Source organism: Elephas maximus, chromosome 4, assembly GCF_024166365.1.
Source record: "Elephas maximus indicus isolate mEleMax1 chromosome 4, mEleMax1 primary haplotype, whole genome shotgun sequence".
NCBI lineage: Eukaryota > Metazoa > Chordata > Mammalia > Proboscidea > Elephantidae > Elephas > Elephas maximus.
In genome coordinates, this window is record NC_064822.1 from 67,336,455 (window position 1) to 67,360,855 (window position 24,401).

Below are 24,401 nucleotides of genomic sequence, written 5' to 3' on the forward strand. Positions count from 1 at the left end.
TAGCCAAACGGTTGGCCATTTGAATTCACCAGCCTCTCCTTGGAAGCCCTATGGGGCAGTTCTGCTCTGTCCTATAGGGTCGCTGAGTTGAAATTGACTTGACGGCAATGGATTTGTTTGTTTGTTTTTTTCTTTTGGTTCTCTGCATAAAAATCATTAAAGAAACACTTCCGGATACACAAAAACATCTTTATCATAATAAAACAGTATAATAATGTTTTGGTACATGTTGCAAAGTAGTGCTCATTTGTTATTACAAGTCATTGTATGTACCTTCAATTTTGAATATAATAGGCTTTACGGGGTTAGCGTGTTAACTACAGTTGTATATCAGACATTTGTAACCCAGGGACTGCCAGTATATAATGTGGTGTTCACACAATATGCAAATTACATAACATTCTATTTCATAGAACGGATCGTGGATGTTCAGTGACACATGACTGTATCTCTTATTCAAAGGTGAATCCCAAACTCTTAATTATTTTCCTAGTGACTTATGCTCCTGAAATACATAGATCTGAAAACATCAGAGAACTGTCCCTGATATTTTACTAACATTGAGTACCTGTCTCCCTTGCTGGTTTATGAATCACTTAAAAACAAGTATGTTTTGTACATCTCTAGATATATAGTATCTAGTATCCAATACAAAGTAGATATTTGATTAATGATTAATGCTTACTGAACAAATGCTTGAGCTCTATTACTCAAAACAAAATCTCTCTACTAAATGCCTTTCCCACAAAGTGTTCTGAAGGCTTACAGTTCAGAGGAGTAATGGGTTCCGTCCATCCACAGCCAGTCCTTGCCACTGCTGTTGCGGGAAAGCCCTGTCCAATAAGAGTAGAAAAACTCAGAGTAGCTCTGAGGCATGGCAAACTCCTGTGAAAGGCATACAAGAAAACTTTTAGCTTTTAGATGTTATAGCATATTTATACAGAGGTGTGTGAGGCCAACCAACTTTTTTAAGAGAATAGCATGGGTCCTGCCTCAAATGGATGATAACACTCAAGAGAAAGAAACATCTGTGCTGAGGTCAGTTAGAAAGCTGTCCAAGTTAAAAGCACTTACTTTGACTTAGTAAGCATGGAAAGTGTTGAAAAGCAAAGACGTCACCTTGAAGACTAAGGTGCACCTGACCTAAACCATGTTATTTTCAATCGCATCGTATGCATGTGAAAGCTGGACAATGAATAAGGAAATCAAAGAAGAGTTGACACCTTTGAATTGTGGTGTTGGAGAAGAATATTGAATATACCAAGGACTGCCGAAAGAACGAACAAATCTGTCTTGGAAGAAGTACAACCAGAATGCTCCTCAAAAGCAAGGATGGTGAGACTGTGTCTTACGTACTTTGGACATGTTGTCAGGAGGGATCACTCCTGGAGAAGGACATCATGCTTGGTAAAGTACAGGGCCGGCAGAAAAAAGGAAGACCCTCAATGAGGTGGATTGACACAGTAGCTGCAACAATGGGCTCAAGCATAACAAAGTTTGTATAGATGGCACAGGACCTGGGAGTTTTTCATTCTGCTGTGCATAGGATTGCTGTGAGTCTGAACTGACTCGATGGCACTTAATAACAACCAGAAGCATGGAACACTTACTGATATTTTTAAATGAAGAATTATAAAAACTAAGATTTATGAATGGCCCATTATTTTCAGGATTAAACACTAAGGCTGGTATAAAATGTATTAGGCAGATTTACAATGAGATGTGGAGTGATTCTGGGAAACAGGAGAATATGACAGGAAAAGTGCAGAAAGGATTGAATTTTGTCCCCCAAAAATATGTGTTGTAAATTCTAACCCTTATACCTGTGGTGGAAACCCTGGTGGTGTAGTGGTTAAGTGCTACGGCTGCTAACCAAAAGGCCGGCAGTTCAAATCCACCAGGCTCTCCTTGGAAACTCTACAGGGCAGTTCTACTCTGTCCTATAGGGTCGCTATGAGTAGGAATCGGCTTGAGGGCAGTGGGTTGGTTTTACACCTGTGGTTATAACCCCATTTGGGAATGGGTTTTCTTTGTTATGTTAATGAGACAGTTTAATATAGGGTGTGCTTTAAGTCAATTTCTTTTGAGATACAAAACAGCAGATTAAGTAAACAAGCACACAACAGAAGGGAAGGTACATGCCAGATGATGGCCAAGGAACAGCAGCTGAAAAGAGACAAAGACCTTTCCCCAGAACCAACTAGAGCCAGTTCTCTGAATTCAGATTTCTAACCTCCTAAACTGGGGCCCTGGTAACAGAGTGGTTAAGAGCTTGGCTGCTAACTAAAAGGTCAGCAGTTTGAATGCACCAGTCACTCCTTGGAAACCCTATGGGGGAGTCAGTTCTACTCTGTCCTACAGGGTCACTATGAGTTGGAATTGACTCGAAGGCAACGTTTTTTATTATTATTTTTTTAACTGTGAGAAAAATAAAATTCTGTTTGTTAAAGCTACACACCTGTGGTATTTCTGTTATAGCAGCACTAGATAACTAAGACAGGAAGTAACCTTTATAAATACCTGTGAAAAGGACCGCCCAGGAAAGAGAAAGAAAAGATGAATGAATTTTTAAGGTAGAAAGAGAAAAAAGAAGGATTTGGAAGAAAAGTTTATGTGTCAGACTAATAAAGGGAAAAAGATAACTTTTTTTTAAATAATTTCTCTTATATATGTTGACATACGGTATATATGATTCCTTTTCAAATATACACCATGACATTTTAAAAAGAGTTATTTACTCCCTGGTTATCTAGTTTTATTCTATCTTCCTAATATCTTTAACAAAGTAGTTATTTATTATATTTATATAAATAAACATTATTTATTATTCTGATTTTATTATGATGACTCATTTACACGTCTTTGACACTATACTCTGAGTTTTAAAAGGAAATATACTGTATTTTATTCATTTTTATATGCTCAGGCCCTCAGATAATGACAGACACATATTAATTCAATAAGAGGTTATTGGAAATAGAGGTGAAACTACATATATTACTAAAGAATAGTCACCAGTTAGGTAAGTCAAAAGAACTATAATCGAAAAACATTGTTTCTAACTGAATGGAGGACCATCAAATTAAAAGTACTGAAAATATGGATAGGATAATTTAAATCTGTATAAAGCTATCAAGTACATGAAGAAAAATAACTATATAATTTGCAGAATAAAATTTTCTATGACTGTATGGGAAACCCTGGTGGTATAGTGGTTAAGAGCTATGGCTGCTAACCAAAAGGTCATCAGTTCGAATCCAACAGGTGCTCCTTAGAAACTCTATGGGGCAGTTTTACTCTGTCCTATAGGGTCGCTGTGAGTCGAAATTGACTCAATGGCAATAAGTTTGGTTTAGTTTTTTGGTATGATTGTATGTAGTAAAGCTCAGTTATGTAGACCTGAGTTCTCAGGATATGACAGAGGCAGAACAAAAATAAGAAAAATTAGAAGAATTTATGCTAGACATATTACCTTTGTCAAAGGAATTGCCTTTTTTTATTGCCAAAGTAAGCCTCAAGGAAGAGAGGATATATTATTTTAGTAAATGAGAGGTTGCAGAGGTTCATTTATGACAGGTGTCCAGAGTAGGTAGGAATTAAGCTGTAACTAGAAAGCTGTCACTGTTTTCAGAGTGAATAGGCATTTAATTCAATACTTGACAATTTATGGTTTTATTCTCATACTTGTCTTGACTAGTTTATCTTAAGACAAAACAAATATTATCTTAGGCTATAAACTATGGGAAAGCAAAATGTATATTTAGAGATTATCATAATTATTTAGCTAACTATTTTTCAGTTAAAAGCTGCGTCAACTTTATAATAGAAGAGCAGGAAGGAAGTTCTGCTTTCATCTTTCTGAGCTAACATCTTTATTGTTCCCTTCCTACTCAAGCCAAAAAAAAAAAGAAAATTCTTCATTTGATTCCTGATGGATGAGGAGTTTGAAAGATGCCTCACACATTTATTTCTAAGACAGAGGTATTTGTGGAGAACAGGACTCCTCTCAAACACCTCAAGGAATCATTTAAAGCAACGGGAGTAACACTTAAAAAACACTTAGGCCTTGATTAAAATACGTGGAAGAATCTGTGACCCAGGAGCCTTGACTCCTTAGACTCTTCTTGTCTAGTTTTTGTAAGGGCTTTACAAATGAGAATCCCTCAAACAGGGACAAAGGCTCAGGACCTCACCAGCACTTCCTGTGTGTTTATTTTCAGCATGGTAGAGTTCTCAGCAATGCAGAAATATTCACATCCTTGCCAACTCCTGCTTTCTTTATAGAATTGGTAGCATTTGTCCCCACGCCACTTCCATTTTCCTGGACAAGGGCTGCACCTGTGTTCTTAGAAAGAAACAGAATTTAGTAAGTTCCTATTTACCTGGTTCTGCAGCCTTTTATTCTTGAAATTAAATGGTATGTGATGAGCCAAGAAAGAATTGATTCCCTTTCTCCTTTGTATTTAACCATCTACTCAATGATTACTACAAATACTGTATTCCAGGAACTGTAATCAGTGCTGAGTATACAGTAAAAAGTAAATGAGGCACTACCCTTTTACATGGAGTTTGGAGTAATAAATTGATCTTTGATTATATAATTCTGCACATAGGATATTCGGTGGTAAAAAGAGCTTCTCATATGTTCATAAAGTCAATATGCATTGGATTTAAGAAACAATATTTCTATATTTTTCTCCCACAAAATCTTCTTGCAAGATAATAAAAGGGGTTTAAAAAATGCAATATAAACCAATATGGTATGGACTCTTTTCCCACTCTAAACACAAATAAATAAAATTTTAGAAGCACAATTAAAGCTGATTCAAGCATGAAATTAGAATGGTAAATATTCATGTGTCAGAAGTTAAGACAGATGTCAGAGAAGCATGTTTGAGGCTGAGGATGAATGGACCACTCCAGTAGTAGTTGCAAATATAGGAATTAGGTCCTGAAAGATATAGTTTTAACACCTCTGTGGGTACAAGGCCTTGGATCTTTGAGAGTTGGGAACTTGAAGCCGAGTACCTTGTGAGTATGTGGTGGAGTGAAAACTTCCCTCATAACCATAATGATTCTTTATTTTAAAGATAATCTGAATATTAACATGTTAAAACCTGAGTGGCAAATACAGATAAGCGTTATGCTATTGTTTGTGTTTTTCTACATATTTGAAAATTTTGTAATGTAAAACAAAATTATAAATAATCATCTGTGAGATCATCTTTGTCTTAATATGACATTCCCAAGTTGCAGTGGCACTTGACAACTTTTGAGCTATCTCAGACACCTCTGCTTGACCCAGAATTCAACCAGAAGGAAAATAATAAACTTGGATAGTCTTGTTAAAAATCAAAGGAGCTTCAAACTTTCTAAAACACAGACCGAGAATGGGAATAATTCTTACCTAAGAGGATAGCTGTAAAAAATAAGATGAAATATAAATACTGCAATTAGCACAGTGACCTACTTGTACAAAAAAAACAAAAACAAAGCACTTAATAAATGGTAGTTTCAGTTGTGATCGATGCTGTTATGACGACTTAGGCCCTCCCCCCTCCCCAGAACAAGAACCTCAGGAGGGCAGAAATTCCTATATGTATGGGTAAAAAAAAAAAGTTTTTTTAACAAATGGTGCTGGCAGAACAGAATATCCATCTGTTAAAATATATATATATATATATATATGAAACAGGACCGATGCTTCACACCATACACAAAAAATAACTCAAAATGGATCAAAGACTTAAATATAAAACCAAAAACTATAAAAGTCATGGAAGAAAAAATAGGGACAATGCGAGAGGCCCAAATACATGGCATAAATACTGTGAAAACTATAACTAACAACACACAAACACCAGAAGATAAACTAGATAACTGAGAGCTTTTTAAAAATTAAATACTTATGCTCATCAAAAGACTTCACCAAAAAATTAAAAAAAGAACCCACAGACTGGGAAAAAAATTTGGCTACAACACATCCGACAACAGTCTACTTTTCTAAAATCTATAGAATATTCTAGCGCTTCATCAACAAAAAGAAATAATCCAATTAAAAAAATGGTAAAGGATTTGAACAGACATTTCACCAAAGAAGATATTCAGATGTCTAATAGACACATGAGGAATTGCTTCTGACCATAAGCCATTAACCCATTGACTAATCTTGTTGCCATCAAGTCGGTTCTGACTCATAGTGACTCTATATCAAAACTACCATGGGAAATGATACGATGCCTCCTTAAAATGCTAGAAATAGAAATACTGTATGATCCAGCAAGCCCACTGCTAGGAATATATTCTAGAGTAATAAGAGCCGTCACGCAAATAGACTTAGGCATACCCATGTTCATTGCAGCATTATTCACAATAGCAAAAAGATGGAAACAACCTAAGTGCCCATCAACAGATGAATGGATAAACAAATTACGGTACATACACACAATGGAATACTATGCAATGATAAAGAACAGTGATGAATCCACAAAACATTTCATAATATGAATGAATCTGGGGATATTATGCTGAGTGAAATAAGTCAATCACAGAAGGAAAGATATTGCATAAGACCAGTATTTTAAAAACCCAAGAAAAGGTTTACACGCAGAAAAAACAATCTTTGATGGTTACTGGGGAGGGGAGGGGTGGAGAAGGGAAATCACTAACTAGATAGCAGTTAAGTGGTAACTTTGGTGAAGGGAAAGACAGCACACAGTATAAGGGAAATCAGCACAACTTGACTAACACAAAGTCATAGAAGTTTCCTAGGCGTATCCAAACACTTTGAGGGACAGAGTTACTGAGGTTGAAGGCTGGGAACTTTTGTCTCAGGAGACATGGAAGTCAATAGTCATAACATAGTTAATAAAGAAAATGTTCTGCTTTCTACTTTGTGAGTAGCTTCTTAGGACTTAAAAACTTGTGAGTAGCCATCTAAGATGTATCTATTGATCTCATCCTGTCTGGAGCAAAGGAGAATGAAGAAAACCAAAGACAGGAGGAAAACAACTAATAAATCACAGCCTCCACCAGCCTGAGCCCAGAACCAGGTAGTGCCCAGCCACCACTACCAACTGCTCTGACAGGGACCTCAATAGAGGGTCCCAGACAGAGTAGCAGAAAAATGTAGAACAAAATTCAAATTCACAAAAAGACCAGACTTACCGGTCTGACAGAGACTGGAGAAATCCCCGAGTGCTAATTCAGAACTGAAGCCACTTCTGAAGTCTACCTTTCAGCCAAAGTTTAGACAGGACTATAAAACCAACAATATACATGTGTGGAACATGCTTTTGTTCGATCAAGTGTATGAGACCAAATGGGCAATGCCTGGCCAAAAATAAGAAGGCAGGAAGGGACAGGAAAACTGGACAAATGGACACAGGGAACCTGGGGTGGAAAAGGAAAAGGGGAGAGTGCTGAGACAATGTGGAGATTGCAACCAATGTCACAGAACAATGAATTTTTGAATGAAAAACAAATTTGCACTATAAACTTTCACCTAAACCATAATAAATTTTTTTAAAAAGATAGTATTTCAGACCAAAGTAAAATCTATCATTTGGTAAATAAAACAGTCATGAAATCACTTCAATGAAAAAAAAAAAATCCAATATGTTTTATATGGTATGTATCAGTAGGCACTCAATAAATACTTGGTGAGTGAATGGATGGATGGAAAGATGGATTTATAGACAATGAATAAGAAGAAAGTGAGAAGTGGAAAGCAGTAGAAAAAAACTGAGAACTAATATCTAACCAAAAGTATATAAAAGTTTGTGTGAGACTAAGCAACTTCATTAATACATTTGCATATAGGTTTTAAATTTAGATTAAATATAGTTTATTTGTACAACTTCTCATTTGATTTGATTTTATACAGTTGGATGCAGAATCCAGAGACCCCTGGTTTTAAAGAAATTTGGATTACCTTCCTGATGATATGATATCTAACAAAGAAATGAATGTCAGGAAAATAAGAAAAGAAAGAAAATTGTGACCAGTGAGATCAATAACCATCTGGGAAAGAGTGGGTCCTCTTAAAGAAACAGAAATATGGCTAGCAATACTATTTACTGGGTAGCCACACAATCGGGATGTATGGTTAAGATGGGGAGAAGTGCATGGAAGACTAGGAGCCAACATCTTATTTTTGAGTTCCAAAAAGATAAATAAAAAATGGGGACTTGAAAATGTATATAGCTTCCTATGCATGGATGTAAAGGAGACCAGAAGGAAGGGCTGACTTGAATAGAGTAGATCACCACGAATTCCAAGAAAAGGACAATCACTAACTGTTAGAGAAAAAAACACAGGTCTGAGATGATGCCTCTAGTCTCCTCCAGTAGTATTAACTAAAGCATTGTTCAAGGTTGTAATCACCGTGGTCCTTATTAAAATACAGATTTTTGGTACCCAGCCATGTTATACTGAATTCAAATACCTGGGATTTGATTCAGGGTCTCTACATTTTTAACCTGATCCCTACATGAATCTTAAATTTACCAAACTGTAGTTATGAGATTGTTAACTTCTTAACGTGGAAGGATTTATGGTTACATTATGAAACGCATATTATTATTAGATCTGTGTGTGCCAAAGTAAATTGAGAAATATCCCATTTTTTATTTACTTGCAGTGTTATTTTTGGGTGTTTTAAGTTAATTCCTTTTATTGTTGAAAACCTCTGAATTTAAAGAATCCATTCATGCGTTACAACTCAGACATATCCCAACCATATGATTCCTACATCTGGTGATGATCTTGATAACCACTTTATAGAGTTCATCAAGCAGTTAGTTAAATAATGCACAGTTCCCAGGTACACTGATGGAATTTTCAGCCTTACATTGACAGATATCATGAGGGTAAAGGGGGCGCTTGGTGATCTGGGCCCACTTACCTCCAGTTTTATTATAGAGTTCACGGCAGAGATTTTCAGCCATACGCTGAAGAGTTGCTGCAAGCTTTCTGTTCTGGGCTTCAAGAGATTGCAACTGTTGGGAGAGATTCCCTAATCTTTCTTCCTTTTGAGAGATGCTGTCTTGCTGAGTAATGGAGAGCTGGTAGAACTGAAAAACTAACCCAAGTCAGCAAGTCAGACTTATATCTTGGGAATCTGTCTTTTTCTACACATGGAGAAGACAAATAGTATATTGCTTAAGATCTCAGGCTCTGGGACCTCAGATTGCCTGTATTCAAATCTGTGCCCTAGTACATAATACATGGTATGACTTTGAGCAAATTAATTTTTTTAAGTCAGTCTGTCACCTGAAAATGTGGAATCGTAATAGCAATTTACAGTTTAGGAATAAATTTCTAGACCATATTTACTGCTCAATAAGTATTTTTGTGTGCACTGTCAAACTATTAGTTAAGTTAAAACCACAAAGTTATACATTTGGTAACCATTATATTGAGCATTGAAAATATAGTAGTATTTAAAATAGTCATCTCGTCTTTTCTATACTTTTACAGGTTTGCAATTAAGCTCAGTGAGAACAAGTAACTTTCCAAACATCAGGGAGAACAAGTAACTTTCCTAATATCAGTGAGAACAAGTAACTTTCCTAATATCACTTGTCTAGAAAATTACTACACCTACATTTAAAGCTCAGATTTCTAAATCTATGTGGAGACAACTGCATGAATCTTGAGACTTACTTTATATCCTTAAAAAGTGCAGTGGTTGTAAAGCAATAGTTAATAATATCAAATTTTTTTAAAAAAAGGGAGTCAGGAGAGGAGCAATAACAAACAGATGTATTTCCAGATATAGATATATTTATTTTTAAATATTAAAATTTAAGATACATCATCAAAAGTTCTAAAATTTGCTGTACAAACCCACTTTTTTGACATTAAAATCTGATCTTTTAAACAAACAAACAAAAAGACTGGAAAACCAAAAAAAAAAAAAAAAAGAAAGTGAAGAGCAAAGTCTGAATATAAAACAGTTACAAATATGGAAGCTATTAAACCAACTCTATCAATAATCACTAAATTGTGAACAGTCTAAATATACCAGTTAAACAGCAGAGACTATCAAAGTGGATTTAAAAACAAGACCTAAGCATATGTTGTCTATAAGAAATATACTTTAAATACAAGTATACTAATGCAAATACTAAATAAATCTGGAGAGGCTATATTAATTTCATATGAATGGATAAACAAATTGTGGTACATCTATATAATGGAGTATTATTCAGCAATAAAAAGAAATGAGCTATCAAACTACAAAAAGACATGGAGGAACCCTAAACGCACATTGCTAAGTGAAAAAAAGCTAGTCTGAAAAAGCTACATACTTTATGATTCCAACTACATGACATTCTGGAAAAGGCAAAACAATAGAGCTAGTAAAAAGAACAGTGGCTTCCAGGGATCAGGGGAGGGAAGAAGGGATGAACAGGTGAAGAGCAAGGCGTGTTAAGAACAGTGAAACTATTCTGTACGATGCTGTAATGGCGGATACATGACATTATACATTTGTCAAAACCCAAAGGACTGTACAGCACAAAGAATGATCTTTATGGACTTTCATTAATAGTAATGTATGGATATCGGTTCATCAACTGCAACAAATGTATCACACTAATGCAAGATGTTAATAATAGGAGACACACTGGAGAGAGGAGAGAAGGCAGACGGGAGCTCTGTACTTTCTATGCAATTTTTCTGTATACCTAAAATGAAAGAAACTGCTCCATGGGACCCTTTTTCTTGAATCGTTGTAGTCAGCTGTTTAGGAAACACTGCTGTAGGTTCTCAATCTGATGAGCCAGACCTTGCCCTTACAAACGTGAAATTTAAAGACTTCTGTACGTCTAGTCAATTTTTTTTTTTTTCTAATTTTCAGAATTTTCTGCAAAATGACTGTAGCTTTCTGGCCTTTTTGAAAAATACCATAGTGATTAAGGACCTAGTGTACTTTCCTTACATTGAATGGGTGGGATCTGAACAGAATCTTTTCCCTCCGCATTAGCCCACTGTGCTACCCAGAGAGCAAACACCACAGTGTCCTGCTCTTTTCTGAAATGGGAGAGGGCTGAAACATGGATTCATTAGATGTATTCAGTTTTAAATATTAGTGTATAAACAAACATACACACAAAAAAAACCTTCTTATCTCAAAATAGAATGTATAATTCTAGTTGGCAAGGGACTGCTGCAGTTCAAGGCTACTTTCACTACTCATCATGTAAAGCAGTGCCATTTGAATAAGGTACATTGAATTGTCCACAGGCTACCAGAATTAAAGTAAAAACAATCTAGAACAAGTGTTTCTCATCCCAGACAAGCCTTGGCACCAGGATCTTCCCCCGAGTCAGAACACAGACTTACACAAAATCCCCAGGGCTGCCAGGCCAGTCAGTAGCACCAAGCACAAAGTCAGCACGGTCAGGGTCAATGGTCGCCAAACTGAAGAAGGAGCCTGGTGCTCTGCAGGGAATAAGAGAGAACAGTGTTTCGCTTTTCCTTTCTTTTGGATCTAAGTTAGCAGCAAGCAAGTCAGGGGAGCTGGTCCTGGACAGGAATAAATGATGCGGGCCAGCAGTGAGCAGGGCAGAGCCAACATTTTGTCTCGCACAGACTCAATGCCAAGCCTCACTTATAGCTAGGTTCTTTCTTAAACCACCCCTTTCTATTAGCCCCCAAGTCCAGTTTTGCTCTGGATCTAGTTACACATCATTATCTTTATATGATTGCTGGCATAAACTTGTTTTTGTCAAAAGTAAAGTTAAAATCTCTCTAGAGAATGCCTGAAATGGGGCTTGAGGATCCCTGAACCTCAAAAAATTTTTTTTTCTCATTAGGAAACATGGAGTTAATTTGGTGCTATCCCCCTCCGGCCAAATTCCATGTATCTTTCTTCCAAAAAAAAACAATCGTGCATCAGTAATAGGAAAAAGCTCATTTTTACTGTTTCTCTTTGTCAAAAGCCTCTTTTTGTGAGGATGATGTTCATTCATTCATTTGATTTTTTTCTCTCCAAAAATGGACTCTAGAGAAATGTGGTCATCAATTTCTCAAGGATGTATCTAAGCCACCTCTATTTCTGCACCAGTTAAATTATGAAAGAGCTGTGGCCAGCATCCTTTCCTTGCCAAAACCTCCACAAATCTGCCTGGTGGTACTTGCAGAAGCTCCACTGTGAGTTATCTATCTGAGTCTTCCTGCCTCGGTGAATTTTCTGACAGAAGGCCTCCAATCAGGTGCAGGTAGCATCTAGCTTATGATTAAAATGAAACAAAGGGAGAGTGAGTCCCTGGAATACACTCCACTTTCATCGTGACCTGTGAGTTCTGCTTCCCTTTGAATTCAATTCAGCTTCCAAAACAGAAAGACTAAAGAGGCATAAATTCTAGGAGACTTTTTAATCTAGACTCCGTCTAGCTTTTTCACCACTTTCTGAACCATTTTCCTCTCACACAAATGCCCTACTTATAGTGGCTTTCTGTTTTGTCCTTGATCCAAACAAGTTTGTCCCTGTCTTAGTGCCTTTGAATTAGTTCTGTCTCTGCATTAATCAATTCTCACATCAATTATTGGCAGGCTACCTCCTGTTATTCAGCTTTTGTTTTAAATGGCACCTGATTGGAAGAGGCCAGAAGTCCATCCCTAGTACAGCACCCTCTTATGTATGTTTTTTTTAATATTAGGTAATAGTTTCACTCCTTTTGTTTGGTTGGTTTTTGTCTGTCTCTTTGTAGAACATGTATTGCATTAAAGTAGTAGACTTGTCTATTTTGTTCACCAGTGTCTTTGCAGCACTATAAAAGTGCCTAATACATAAGGGATGAATAAATATTTGAATGAGTAAATGGATGAAGAATTAAATTATGAAAGATTAATGCTTCCTAAATGAAGTAAGTTTTATAGAGACACAGAGAATTATCTAAAATAAAACTTAACAGGTTGTTTTTTTAAAAATCTATTGACTTTTCAGTAGTACTTCTGTCAGCAGAAGGCAGGCTCAGCTAAATGCATTTCCTAGCCATGCTGTTTTCTATATGCTGACTTTGTGAGAGTTTGTATCATGAACAAATCTGAAAGAGATTTGCTTTCTCCCCTGTTTCCTTTGATTAACTATCTGGTTTAGTCCAAGTTTTCCTGGAAATGGATGCTTCCTCATGCATTGGCCCTAAGAGTACCTCATACCAGCTGTGAAAGAACGAGAGCAGAGGTGGAATATAGCCTAAGCTAAGCATTTTCTCCCAAACCCTAAGCCTTTTCAGAGTTCTGTATAACCCAACATAATTATCCTGTGTCTGCTTCTACATCCCAGAGGTACAGCACTGTTGCGAACCCACCATCCATGGTGGCTTTATTTTTCTCCATTGCTCTTATTACCATCAACTATGTTACATATTTTACTTGTACTTTTGGTTTGTGTCTGAAAGTAAACGCCTTCTTGAAAAAGATCATGCATTTATTTAGTCACTACTGGTTAAGAGCTATGGCTGCTAACCAAAAAATTCCGCTGTTAGAATCCACCAGCCACTCCTTGCAAACTCTATGGGGAGTTCTACTTTGTCCTATAGGGGTGCTATGAGTTGGAATTGACTCAATAGCAATGCATTTGGTTTTTTGGTAGCCTAGAACCTAAAACAATGGTTGAAGTATAATAAACCAAAACAAAACAAACTCGTTGTGTCGATTCTGGTTCAGAGCGATCCTGTAGAACAAAGTAGAACTGCCCTGTAGGGTTTCCAAGGAGTACCTGGTAGATTGGAACTGCCAACCTTGTGGTTAGCAGCCATAGGTCTTAACCACTGTGCCACCAGGGACACCTGAAATTTGATAGGCGCTCAATAAATGTCGAAAGAACGAGTACGTCTATTGTTTATAAATATCTCTGCTACACACCTGCCTAGGAGTCCTTGGGTGGCACAGTTAATGTGCTTGGGTGCTAATCAAAAGGTTGGCAGTTGGAGTCTACTCACAGATGCTCAAAAGAAAGACCCGGCAATCTACTTCCAAAAAATCAGCTCCTTCGGGGCACAGTTCTACTCTGGCACACATAGGGTTGCCATCAGAATTGACTGGATGGCAACTAAGACTGGTGTGGATATCTGCTCAAAATTATTTACATTAATACACTTCTCAAGGGCATAAAAAATAAAGAATCCTGTCTCTTTTATGTTTAATATTCTGCTGGCCAAAATTAGAAATAATAAAAAGAAGGTAAAGAAGAACCAGGGAAATTAACCTAATTATCCCTAAAAAAAAAAGGATAAAAAATAGTGAACTAAATTTTTATGTTGAAGTGAGGCCCTGGGCTTTGAGGAATTAGAACATTGTTTCATAATAATTTTATCCATGAAAAGAACAAATACACAATTCCTCCCTGGGGTTGCCTATAGGACGGAAAAAGAAAGAGCTATGGTTTTCTCCTGCTAGTGGACTAAATAGTTTCAAATTTCTTTCCAAGAATCATTTTTTTCCTGGTTATATTTGGAGATTTTTCTATTCTGGCTCTATGTTCTTCCCCTCCTCCCACTGGACCCCATCTTGTTTTATCTAAAGACCCCTGCAAACACCACCCCCAAGAGTTTCTGTGGCTGATGTGGCCATTTCCTAGGCAGCCAGGCTTCCATGGGGCAAGAACTATAAGGTGGAAAGTTTCTTTGCTTCTTTCTCTTGATGGTATTTCTTCATCTAGGTGTTTTTCTCTTAACTCTGAGTCTAATGTTCTTGAGTTTTCTTCCAAATGCCCTTGACTGTAATGAGGTCTTTCTCTAGGGACCACCACACCCCAGAACAAGACAGATCTTCACAAAAATAAGTTGCTAGGAGGTGTTTCAGTTTGCCTTGGCTTTATTGTGGTTTTATTTTTTGGAAGAGAACCCCTTTGCTGTCTCCTGAAGCATATTTAACAAAGAGGTGTGGACAGGCCCAGGAATGGTATAAACATCTCCAGAAATAATAAGATATATATAGAAAACAAACATCCCTTTCCTGTATCCTCTTACTTTAACCATACTATAAAAGGCTATAGTGCCAGGGTCAAATTTGGAATACAAATTCCTTTGTAGCTATATGAAATTTGTAGATGAAAGGAGAAGTCGTACTTAAACAATTACTCTGCATCAGGCATCAGAGAGGGAAAAGTTTGCACTCCTCTATGCCTAGGGTTGGAGCTCTGGTGGCACAGTGGTTATGAGCTCAGCTGCTAACCAAAAGGTCAGCAGTTTGAATCTACCAGGCACTCCTTGGAAACCTTATGGGGCAGTTCTACTCTGTCTATAGGGTCCCTTTGAATCAGAACTGACTTGTTGGCAACGTGTTTGGGGTTATTTATGCTCAGGGATTAGAAGGCGTGAAACAGATATTATCTATATAGTCTCTTAGTGTGGTCTGAAATACAAAGGGTCTTAAGACTGGAAAAGACACAGAGAGTTTCAACAATTTGCACAAAGCCACATTGCAAGCTAGTGGCAGAGCCGGGATTAGACTGTCATGCTTCTATTTCTGTGCTTACCACCACACTTCATAGACTTCCCTGTGAATCAGGATTCACAGAGCCAACAACAACAAAAAACTCATTGCCATCAAGTTGATGCCAACTCATAGTGACCCTAGTGGAGGCTAAGCTGGTTGCAAGGTATATACTTCAGAAAATTATTATCTGATCCTTCTACCTTGCTGGAATTTTAACACTTTTCAACCATGGGACACTGCTAGTCCATATCTGACTATTGTTAATATTTTTATTTTTAAATGCTTTCTTTTTAACAACTTCTCTTTGTCTCTGAAATCCTCGCAGATGGCAAGAGTAGACACACCTGTTCATGGGAGGCCATTCAAGGTTCAGTGGGTTTGAGGGTGCTTTTCTGTGTTCCTGAAAATCCAGGTTTCCTTTTTCCTATGGTTGTAGTCCAAATGTTCTCTATTTCCATTCTTTCTATAAGTAAATGGCTCTTTTCTTCCCATTCTCTCAAGAGGGTATGTATGTAAGGAGAACTTATGAGCTCTTTCCAGAATATCATTGACTTTCCAACTCAGAGAAACTAGAGGGTTCATTATATTTTTCCATTTTCGTAAAATTCAAGTCAATCAATTTTATAATCCAATTGAGAGGTTTTATTTCTGAGACATGGCTCAAAAATAAAACTATTATTAATAATTGATAACATTCCTTGAGTTACTGAGATAATGCCCTATGTAAATTATCTCATCCATCTTCACGAACACCTAAGAGGTAGATAGTATTATCATAGCCATTTTACAGATGGAGAACTGAGTCATAGAGGGCTTAGATACTTTATCCAAGTCCACACAGATACTGCCAAAATACTTACTGAGTGTGTTATATATGCCATAGTATTTCATTTGAGTCTCCTAAAAATCATTCAAGAGGGAAACAGTTTTGAAGTTTATTTGGATAAAAATTCAGAAGCGTCAAATAGTTAATTAACTTGCTCAAGATTGCAAAGCCAGTAAGCGACAGAACCAGAAGTGCTATTCAATCACCCTGATTCCAGAGATGAACATTTCCAGTCATTTTGCTATCCCAAACAAATCTCACAGTTATAGTTTCCCCTATATGACAGTTCCATTATAGAAGCCCCCATAATGGAATTATAAAAAGACCCTAGTGTTCTACCACTTCCAACTTTTCACTCCCATAGTGTGCAATGTCTTGGTAACAACCATCTGAACCCATACCTTTTCCATTTAACTTTCTAAAGTACACGTTTAATCATGCCACCACTATTTAAGCCTATTTTTTTAGCCTCATCTTCCCAAATCCTCCTCAGACATCTCCCCCCATGGATGACAACACTCTTCAGCCCAACAGCCTTCTCAGCAGATAAATCCCCAAATTATCTTATCTTAATCTAAAATTCAATCCCAAATTCACGTCATTCTTTCTCTCTAAGCTAGTTTTTTTTTTTTTTCCTTAATTTTACTCCTTAAAACATTGCACCCTTTACATGTGCACTAGGCTAGCTCTTGCCTCTCTGTTTTTTTCTTTGCACATGTGGCCCTTGGTATCAGAAAGTCACACAGTGTCCCCTATTTCTGTCTAAAAAACCTAGACTCAGATTTGAAGACCCAGGTTAAATGCCACCTGCTCTAGGAACATTTACATGACTCAACACAGTTATTCACTCATTCCTATTTGTATCTGTGGCCCACTCCATTTCTTCAATAGTGCTAAATGACCTTCTATTATAGCTATTGGTTCAGATTACCCCTTCCATTTCTCTAAGCACCTCAGAAACAGGGACTCCCCTGTGCCTACCATAATGTTTGGTACTTAGTAGATGTACTTTAAAGATGCCTTAAATTGATTAGACTTGAGTTAGGCCATGGCTCTGCAGTGAGGGGACTAGGCTCTAGCTGAGGAGATGAACCTAAAAATCTGGGGAAAGAATGGAGAATATTGGTATTTAGTATGACTAGGCCAAAGACGAAACTTTTGAATTGATTAAAAAATTGAATTGACTATTAAGGGTTTTTTGTTTGTTTTGTATTTTTTTAACCCAAGCAGTTTTTCATGTTCTCTTAGTGGGATCACATTTAGTCTCTAGCAGGAATTTTGTCTTAGCAATTAATTCATCCTTTCTCTCCACTGTAGTGTTAACGTGAAGGACTCTACTTGCATTTATTTTTAACCTTTGAATTAGAATTGTCCAAAACTTAAAAAAAAAAAATTAAAAAATTTCTCTCTTAGCCCTGTAATATCCGTGTAGTAACGCTTTATCTCTTCTCTTTATATTCAGGCTCCTCAGAAAAGAAGAAAAAAGAAAATGAATTATATAGCTTATCTTACTAGTTCACCTTTTCAACCACTGCTATCAATAATTATCAATAATCAGTTTTCCTTCTTATTGTCAAAACAATAAATTATGTTTAGCCTTCCTCTTACTTGAACTTATTTATCATGTATTATTATTTATTTGTTTTAATTCACTAACCATTTTATTGTCATTGACCTTTCCATTACTCTTGAAGTTACTGTCTCCTGGCTCTCTGGATGTCTTTCCCTCCTGGTCCTCCTTCTGTCATCTTGTGTAACTCAATCTTAGTAGTTCTTTTGGACTCTCTTGCTCTTCTTGCCTTTCATTTGTTGATATTCCTTAAGAATCTCTTTTGACACTTTTATTCTTTGTCTTTTCATTTTACATGGCCACCTCAGTGATCTCATTCATTCACTCCTATACATTTTAATTACTACCTAAATGTTTTATTTCCCACATATTTATGTAGCTCAGAATTCTGCATGTCCCTCCACCTAAAGGTCTCTGACCTAAAGCTCAATTTATAGTCTTTTCTATTTCTCCTGTAGTTTCTACCTTAGTTAATGGCAGCGTCATCTACATAATATCAGGCAGAACCTAGTCAACCTAAGGTCTCCCTTTGCTTGTCTTCCCACATGTAACCAATCACCAATACTTTAAACTCTATCTCCTCTACTTTTTTTCATATCTGATTCCTCCTCCTTATTCCTACCGTATTAGCTCAGTTCAGAATCTTCTAACCTCATGTCTGGACTAGTGCAAAACCCAGTTATCAGTTCATCCACGTTCATGCTCCTTCAATCCATCCTCCTTATTGTAACAAAGATGGTCTTCAAAGAACACAAAATTGATTATGTTACTCTCTGTTTAAAATCCCTCAGTGAACTTATTTTCCTTTCTAAGTAGACTCAAAATATCTCAGTATGCATAAAAGGTCTTCCCTAAGTTTAAAGACGGCATAGAAGGCCCTCCTTAACTCTCAGCCTGTTGCCAAGCTTTCTCCTAAACTCTCTAAAAAAAAAAAAAATACCCGTCCAAAATATGTTGCTTATAAGTTTCCTATAAACCCAAAGTTACTTAAAATTTCCCTGGTTTGCCTCTCATGCCTCGCTCTGCCTGTAGTACCCCACATTGCCCTCAACATCCCCCACCCAACTCCTGCCACCGTATCATGTAGGACATCTTAAAACCAACTCGTCTCAATGGTCTCTCCCTCTGTGAAGCCTTTCCTGACCTCCTCTACCCCTCTATCCTTACCAGATAAAAGTGAGTAAACTATCCTTTGTACCATGCCCATGTTTCCATCACAGAACTTGATTCCACTTTTTTTCTTAGTTGAAAACTGTATTAGGCTATAAGCTTTCTCATAAATAGGTATCAAATCATCTTTGGCACTATATTCTTAGTACTTGAACTGTGTACTTGTACCTAGTACTTGAACTGTGCCTGGTATAACATGACTCCAAACAGAAGTTTCTGGAAAGTTGGTGTAATGTTATTGTCTTTCATTTTCACTTTCTGTTTACTGAATTGTTTGACATCTTTTAACACAATCACATTTATTAGATTGAATTTTTTTTAAATATTAAAGGTAAAGTTATTTATTTTTATTAATTCTAGAGAAAAAAATATAAATTTTCCAGTCATTATTTTGAATCTGGATAATTGATATTGCCAAGAAATTCCTAGAGTGATCTCTATGCCTCTGTTATTTTAACAGCAAAGTTATATCAGATTTATTTAGCTAAGAAATAAATAAGATTCTATAAAGACATTCCTGTAAGTATTTGCATTACACAAGAAGATTAAAAAAAAGATATCATACATGTACGGTAAGATGACTATTTCCAGATGTTTGCCCCAAGATACCTTCTTGTAAACTTCACTCCTACTGTTTTGATTTCCGTTTCTTACAAACAGACGGCCAGATGATGCTGTTAGCGTTCTATAATAGTCCACCTCCTTCTCCTCCCCCCTACTCTTAGCAGAACTTATTCGTACACCCTGTTCCCTGATTATGCTGGTTGCTAACCCTTGTGAGTGTTCCTGCTTCCAGTCAAAGATGAAAAATGAAATTATACACAGGCCATTCAAAACCACACCCTTAGGAGCTGACTCCATGTAAGATTTGTTGGAGGAAAACATATCGTATCCTTTTACACATATCCTGTGACTGCAGAAACTAACATCCCTGCTTTTGTCACTCAGCTTCATGTTCAGGAGGCTGGAAATCCCCAATGACCTTTAACATCTTATTGGTAGTCTAGAAACAAAAAGTCATATCAGTGGGTCTCAGGTGGAGGCTCATACAATACATAGAAAGTAAACAGAAAGGTTTATTTATTCCATTTAGTAAACGGAAATGGAGGAAAGGTTGAAAAGTTACTTGAAAAAGGAGGAAAACAGTAAAAAAAAAAAAAAAGGTAAAGAAAATCTGGATATGGTCAAAAGGGAAAAGACATGTTAAGATACAAACACTGAAGGAATACCTCTCTGATGCTGACTCACAAAATTGTAAACAGAACACCTTAGGAATTCTCAAGGAATGGAATATAATAACAGCAACAACAAAAACCTATTGCTGTCGAGCTGATAGTAAACGTATAGGGCAAAGTAGAACATCCCCATAGGGTTTCCAAGGCTGTAATCTTTAAGGGAGCAGACTGCCACATCTTTCTGCATGGAGAAGCTGGCGGGTTCAATCCACTGAACTTTTGGTCACCACTGCACCACAAGGGCTCCTTGGAATAAAAAAAAAAAAAAAAAAAAAAAAATTTTTTTTTTTTTATCACCACCTAGACTATAATAAAAGGAAACTCATATTTTTGGAGTGTCTGTGATGTACCAAACACTCTACATAACTTCTCAACTTAAGTACTCATTGTTGTTAGCTGTCATTGAGCAGGCCCTGACTCACGTCGATTCCATGCACAACAGAATGCAATGCTGCTCATTCCTGTGCCATTCCCATGATCAGTTGTGGGTCGGAGGTTGTGATCTATAAGGTTTTCATTGGTTGATTTTCAGAAGTAGTTTGCCAGGTCTTTCTTCCTAGTCTGTCTTAGTCTGGCAGCTCCTCTGAAACCCGTTCAGTACCATAGCAACATGCAAGCCTCCACCACTAACAGGTGGTAGCTGAACATGAGGTGCCCTGGCTGGGACTCGAACCCTGGTCTTCATCATGGAAGGTGAGAGTTCTGCCACTGAACCATCATTACCCTCCCTTATAAGGGATGTTTTATTACTTCTACTTTATATTAGTTCAAGTTCATGTGAATAAAACTATATCAGGCACATAATAAACACTGCATACCTTTTTAAGTTATTAATAATTTATAAGTAAAGAACCTGAAGCCCAAGGATACTTAAGCAACTTGTCTAAGATTACACAGTTAGTAAGTGGCATACCTGGTATTAGAAACTAGTCCTGTCTATGTTACAGTGTGAGGTTCTTTCACTACAGTTCAAGTCAAATTTCTACCTAATTGGCTGAGTTACCCAGGAAATAAGACCCTTCACTCTGTGTGCCAATTTTCTCTTCTATGAAACTGAAAGAAAAAAAAAATTCATTACTATGTCATAAAATGAATAATTGGAAATAAGATTATACAGATGGAGACTAAACTTCACTCCAATGAAATATGTCCATAATTTGACTCCATCATCCCAATAATATTCTGGGGGAGAGGGGCAGTAAAGCAAAAGGGTGTGGAGATTGGATGTAATTTTATCTGAGGCCGTTATTTATATTATCAAATCACAGAACTTTAGAGCTGAAGGAATGTTAGAAAGCATTTGTTTCAATCCCCACTCATTTTACAGATGACAAAACTGAACACCTGAGGTTAACATGATTCTCCCAAGGACTCGCAACTTCGAGGTGTAGTAGGTTTAATGTGTCTGCTCGGAAACCTCCCTCTAAAGCCATACTTTCCAAACTAGCAAAAAGGTAACTTTTATAACTCTAAATTTCCTAGTCAGATCTCTGTGGTAAATAAAAACAACCTGGGATTCAGTCTTCACTGGAAGATGGGAAAGGGAAGACTTTGCTTTAATTTTACACACAATCTCATCTACATGAAGGAAAAAGTGACAGGTCTTCAACTGCAAACCACTATGCCAGCAATAAATCTCAGAAGAAACAGTACTGAGTTTAAATTGTCAGATATACATATATATGGCACACAAATTGTGAAGAGTGCACAGTTACCCAATTACTGTAAATCATAAAAACATTTCCTCTCTTCCTTCCATTTTTTTATAATTTTCAGAGAAATATCTCATCTCATGCATTTCTCAAGGGCTTTAGTCTATGTGGGGTCTGGTGGCGCAATGGTTAAAGAGCTACGGCTGCTAACGAAAAAATCAGCAGTTCAAATCCATCACTCGCTCCTTGGAGACCCTCTGGGGCAGGTCTACTCTGTCCTATAGGATTGCTATGAGTCGGAATTAACTCGAGGGCAATGATTTTTTTCTGGTCTGTTTGGACTCAGGGAGGCAAAGTACCTGTGTGCTCAGGTCCTGGTCTCCGGGTTGTAGTAGAGGCTCGAGAATGCAGGCTTATAGTGGTGTCCCCATCATCATCTAGCATGTCCTTCGTGCTGCTGTACTTGGCATGCATCTGGCTTCCTGCAGGGGTGAAACAGAGGTGTGGTCCAACTGCTCCAAGCCGCCTGGCTAGTGTAAGAGAGTCGAGGAACCCAGGCACTGAGAGACATTCCCAATGCTTGTCTCTCCTGCAAGTAGCAGAAGAAGCCTCTGGCAACGGTCCCTGCCTGCTGAGGCCCAGCCCCTCTCCAGTGAGCTTGTACTCTCAATGCCAGATTAGTCAGGCTGAGGGGAAGTAGCATGTGTTTTCTGTTTGGGCGGTCTCTCCCTGAACAATTATGAGGGAATTGCCCTTCTGGGATCTCTTCTGTTCATTTGTTTGTACTTCCTGTGTAACTACAGTATAAAGAAAACAAGTTCTTTTAATACCATGGTGGTTCATTTTGAGTCTGCAGAGTGATAATCAGCCAGAAGGAAACATATCATCTAGGTTCTTACTGTACATGGAGTTACTGAGTGAGTCACTTAGATCAAGTTTATTAATTTTTTTGTGCCTGTCTTAGCTAGGGTTGTCTAGAGAAACAGAACCAATAAGATATACAGAGAGAGGTCAAACCCAAAACCAAATCCATTGCCATTGAGTCAATTCCATCTCATGGCGACCCTGTAGGACAGAGTAGAACTTTCCATAGGGTTTCTAAGATTACAATCTTTATGGAAGCAGACTGCTATCTCTTTCTCCCCCAGAGCAGCTGGTAGGTTTGAACCACTGACCTTCCAGTTAGCAGCTGAGTGCTTTAACCACCGTGCCACCAGAGGGATTTATTCTGAGGAATTAAGGACTTGCAAGTACAAAATTTGTAGGTAAGGCAAAAACCAAACCAAACCTGATGCCATCGATTCAATACCTACTCAGGTGACCTCGTGCATTTCAGAATAGAACTGCACTCTGTAGGGTTTTCCACAATTGTAATCTTTCAGAATAGATTACCAGGCCATTCTTTCAAGGTACCTCTGCATGGATTCAAACTACCAACCTTTCAATTACTACCAAGAGCTTAACTGTTTGTGCCATCCAGGGACTGCAGCTAGGGAGCAGACTGGAAATTCCGGTGGCCTCGTGTCCCAAGCCAGTAGGTCAGGCAGTAGGAAAGAGAAAGGAATTCTGGCAGGGTGCTATTTATTGTCTGGAGGCAGAATCCTCTGTTGAGAAACCTCTAGTTTTGCTCTTAAAACCTTCAACGGATTGGACGAAGCCCACCCACATTTTGGAGGATAATCTGCTTTACTTAAGGTCAACCGATTTAAATGCTAATTTCATGTAAATACTTGATAGAACATCTAGACTAGTGTTTGACCAAACAACCGGGCATCACAACCTAGCCAAGCTGACACATAAAATTAACCGTTACAGCACCCATTTCACTTTTACAACGAAAAGTGAAGAGACTGTAGGGCCTAACCTCTTCCTTTCTTTCTCCAGTGGTATAGAGTAAAAGATCATATACATGGAATGTGAAGCACAAAAGAGTCCTTTTAAGGGTAGCTAATTGATTCTGCTCTTCCATTTTAGGAAAAAGGACATTGACACCCAGATAGGTGAAAGGATTGGACCAAGTCACATCTTGTTAGTGACAGAATTGGCCTTAAAAGTGCCTCCTGTTGTCAATTCAGTTATCTTTTTCTTTTATGCTATCTGCACTTAATTTAACATTTTATAACACATTTGAAGCATCATAATCACGCGGAATTACACATTTTACTAGGAGTCAGATATTTTGGAGCTATTACTAATTACATTGTGACATTGGGAAGTCAGTTAACTATTTGTGCCTAAATTTCCTAAATTGAGGAGGAAATGAGATTATTTTAGATAATGTCAAAAATCCTTGATAAATCAGTGCAATACAGTTATATTCCTCTATCAACACTTTTCTGGATGTGTGGAGACAGCTGGGCTAAGTCAAGCATGTTAAGTGTTAAGGAGTGTGGAAGATGCTTTGGCTGAGGCAGCCAGGCCCTATAAGAGATCTGTCAGGAAGTATTTATTGTCAGTTCATGATGTGTTTCCAGCTATGCGTTGTTCATCAGGATATT

The 24,401-nt window shown here is 37.4% G+C and overlaps 1 protein-coding gene across 1 annotated transcript in view; it reads right to left on the minus strand.

Annotated features, from left to right (window-relative positions):
• The window catches only part of CLEC1A (C-type lectin domain family 1 member A), a 41,752-nt gene that overhangs the window by 1,915 nt on the left and 15,436 nt on the right, over window positions 1-24,401 (minus strand). Inside the window, exons 2-6 of the mRNA XM_049882431.1 lie at window positions 22,263-22,385; window positions 11,350-11,448; window positions 8,906-9,082; window positions 4,194-4,345; window positions 767-885 (exon numbers count right to left, since the gene is read on the minus strand). Coding sequence (XP_049738388.1) covers window positions 767-885; window positions 4,194-4,345; window positions 8,906-9,082; window positions 11,350-11,448; window positions 22,263-22,377 — 662 coding nt within the window. The 5' untranslated portion in view covers window positions 22,378-22,385. The remainder of the gene's footprint in view (window positions 1-766; window positions 886-4,193; window positions 4,346-8,905; window positions 9,083-11,349; window positions 11,449-22,262; window positions 22,386-24,401) is intronic.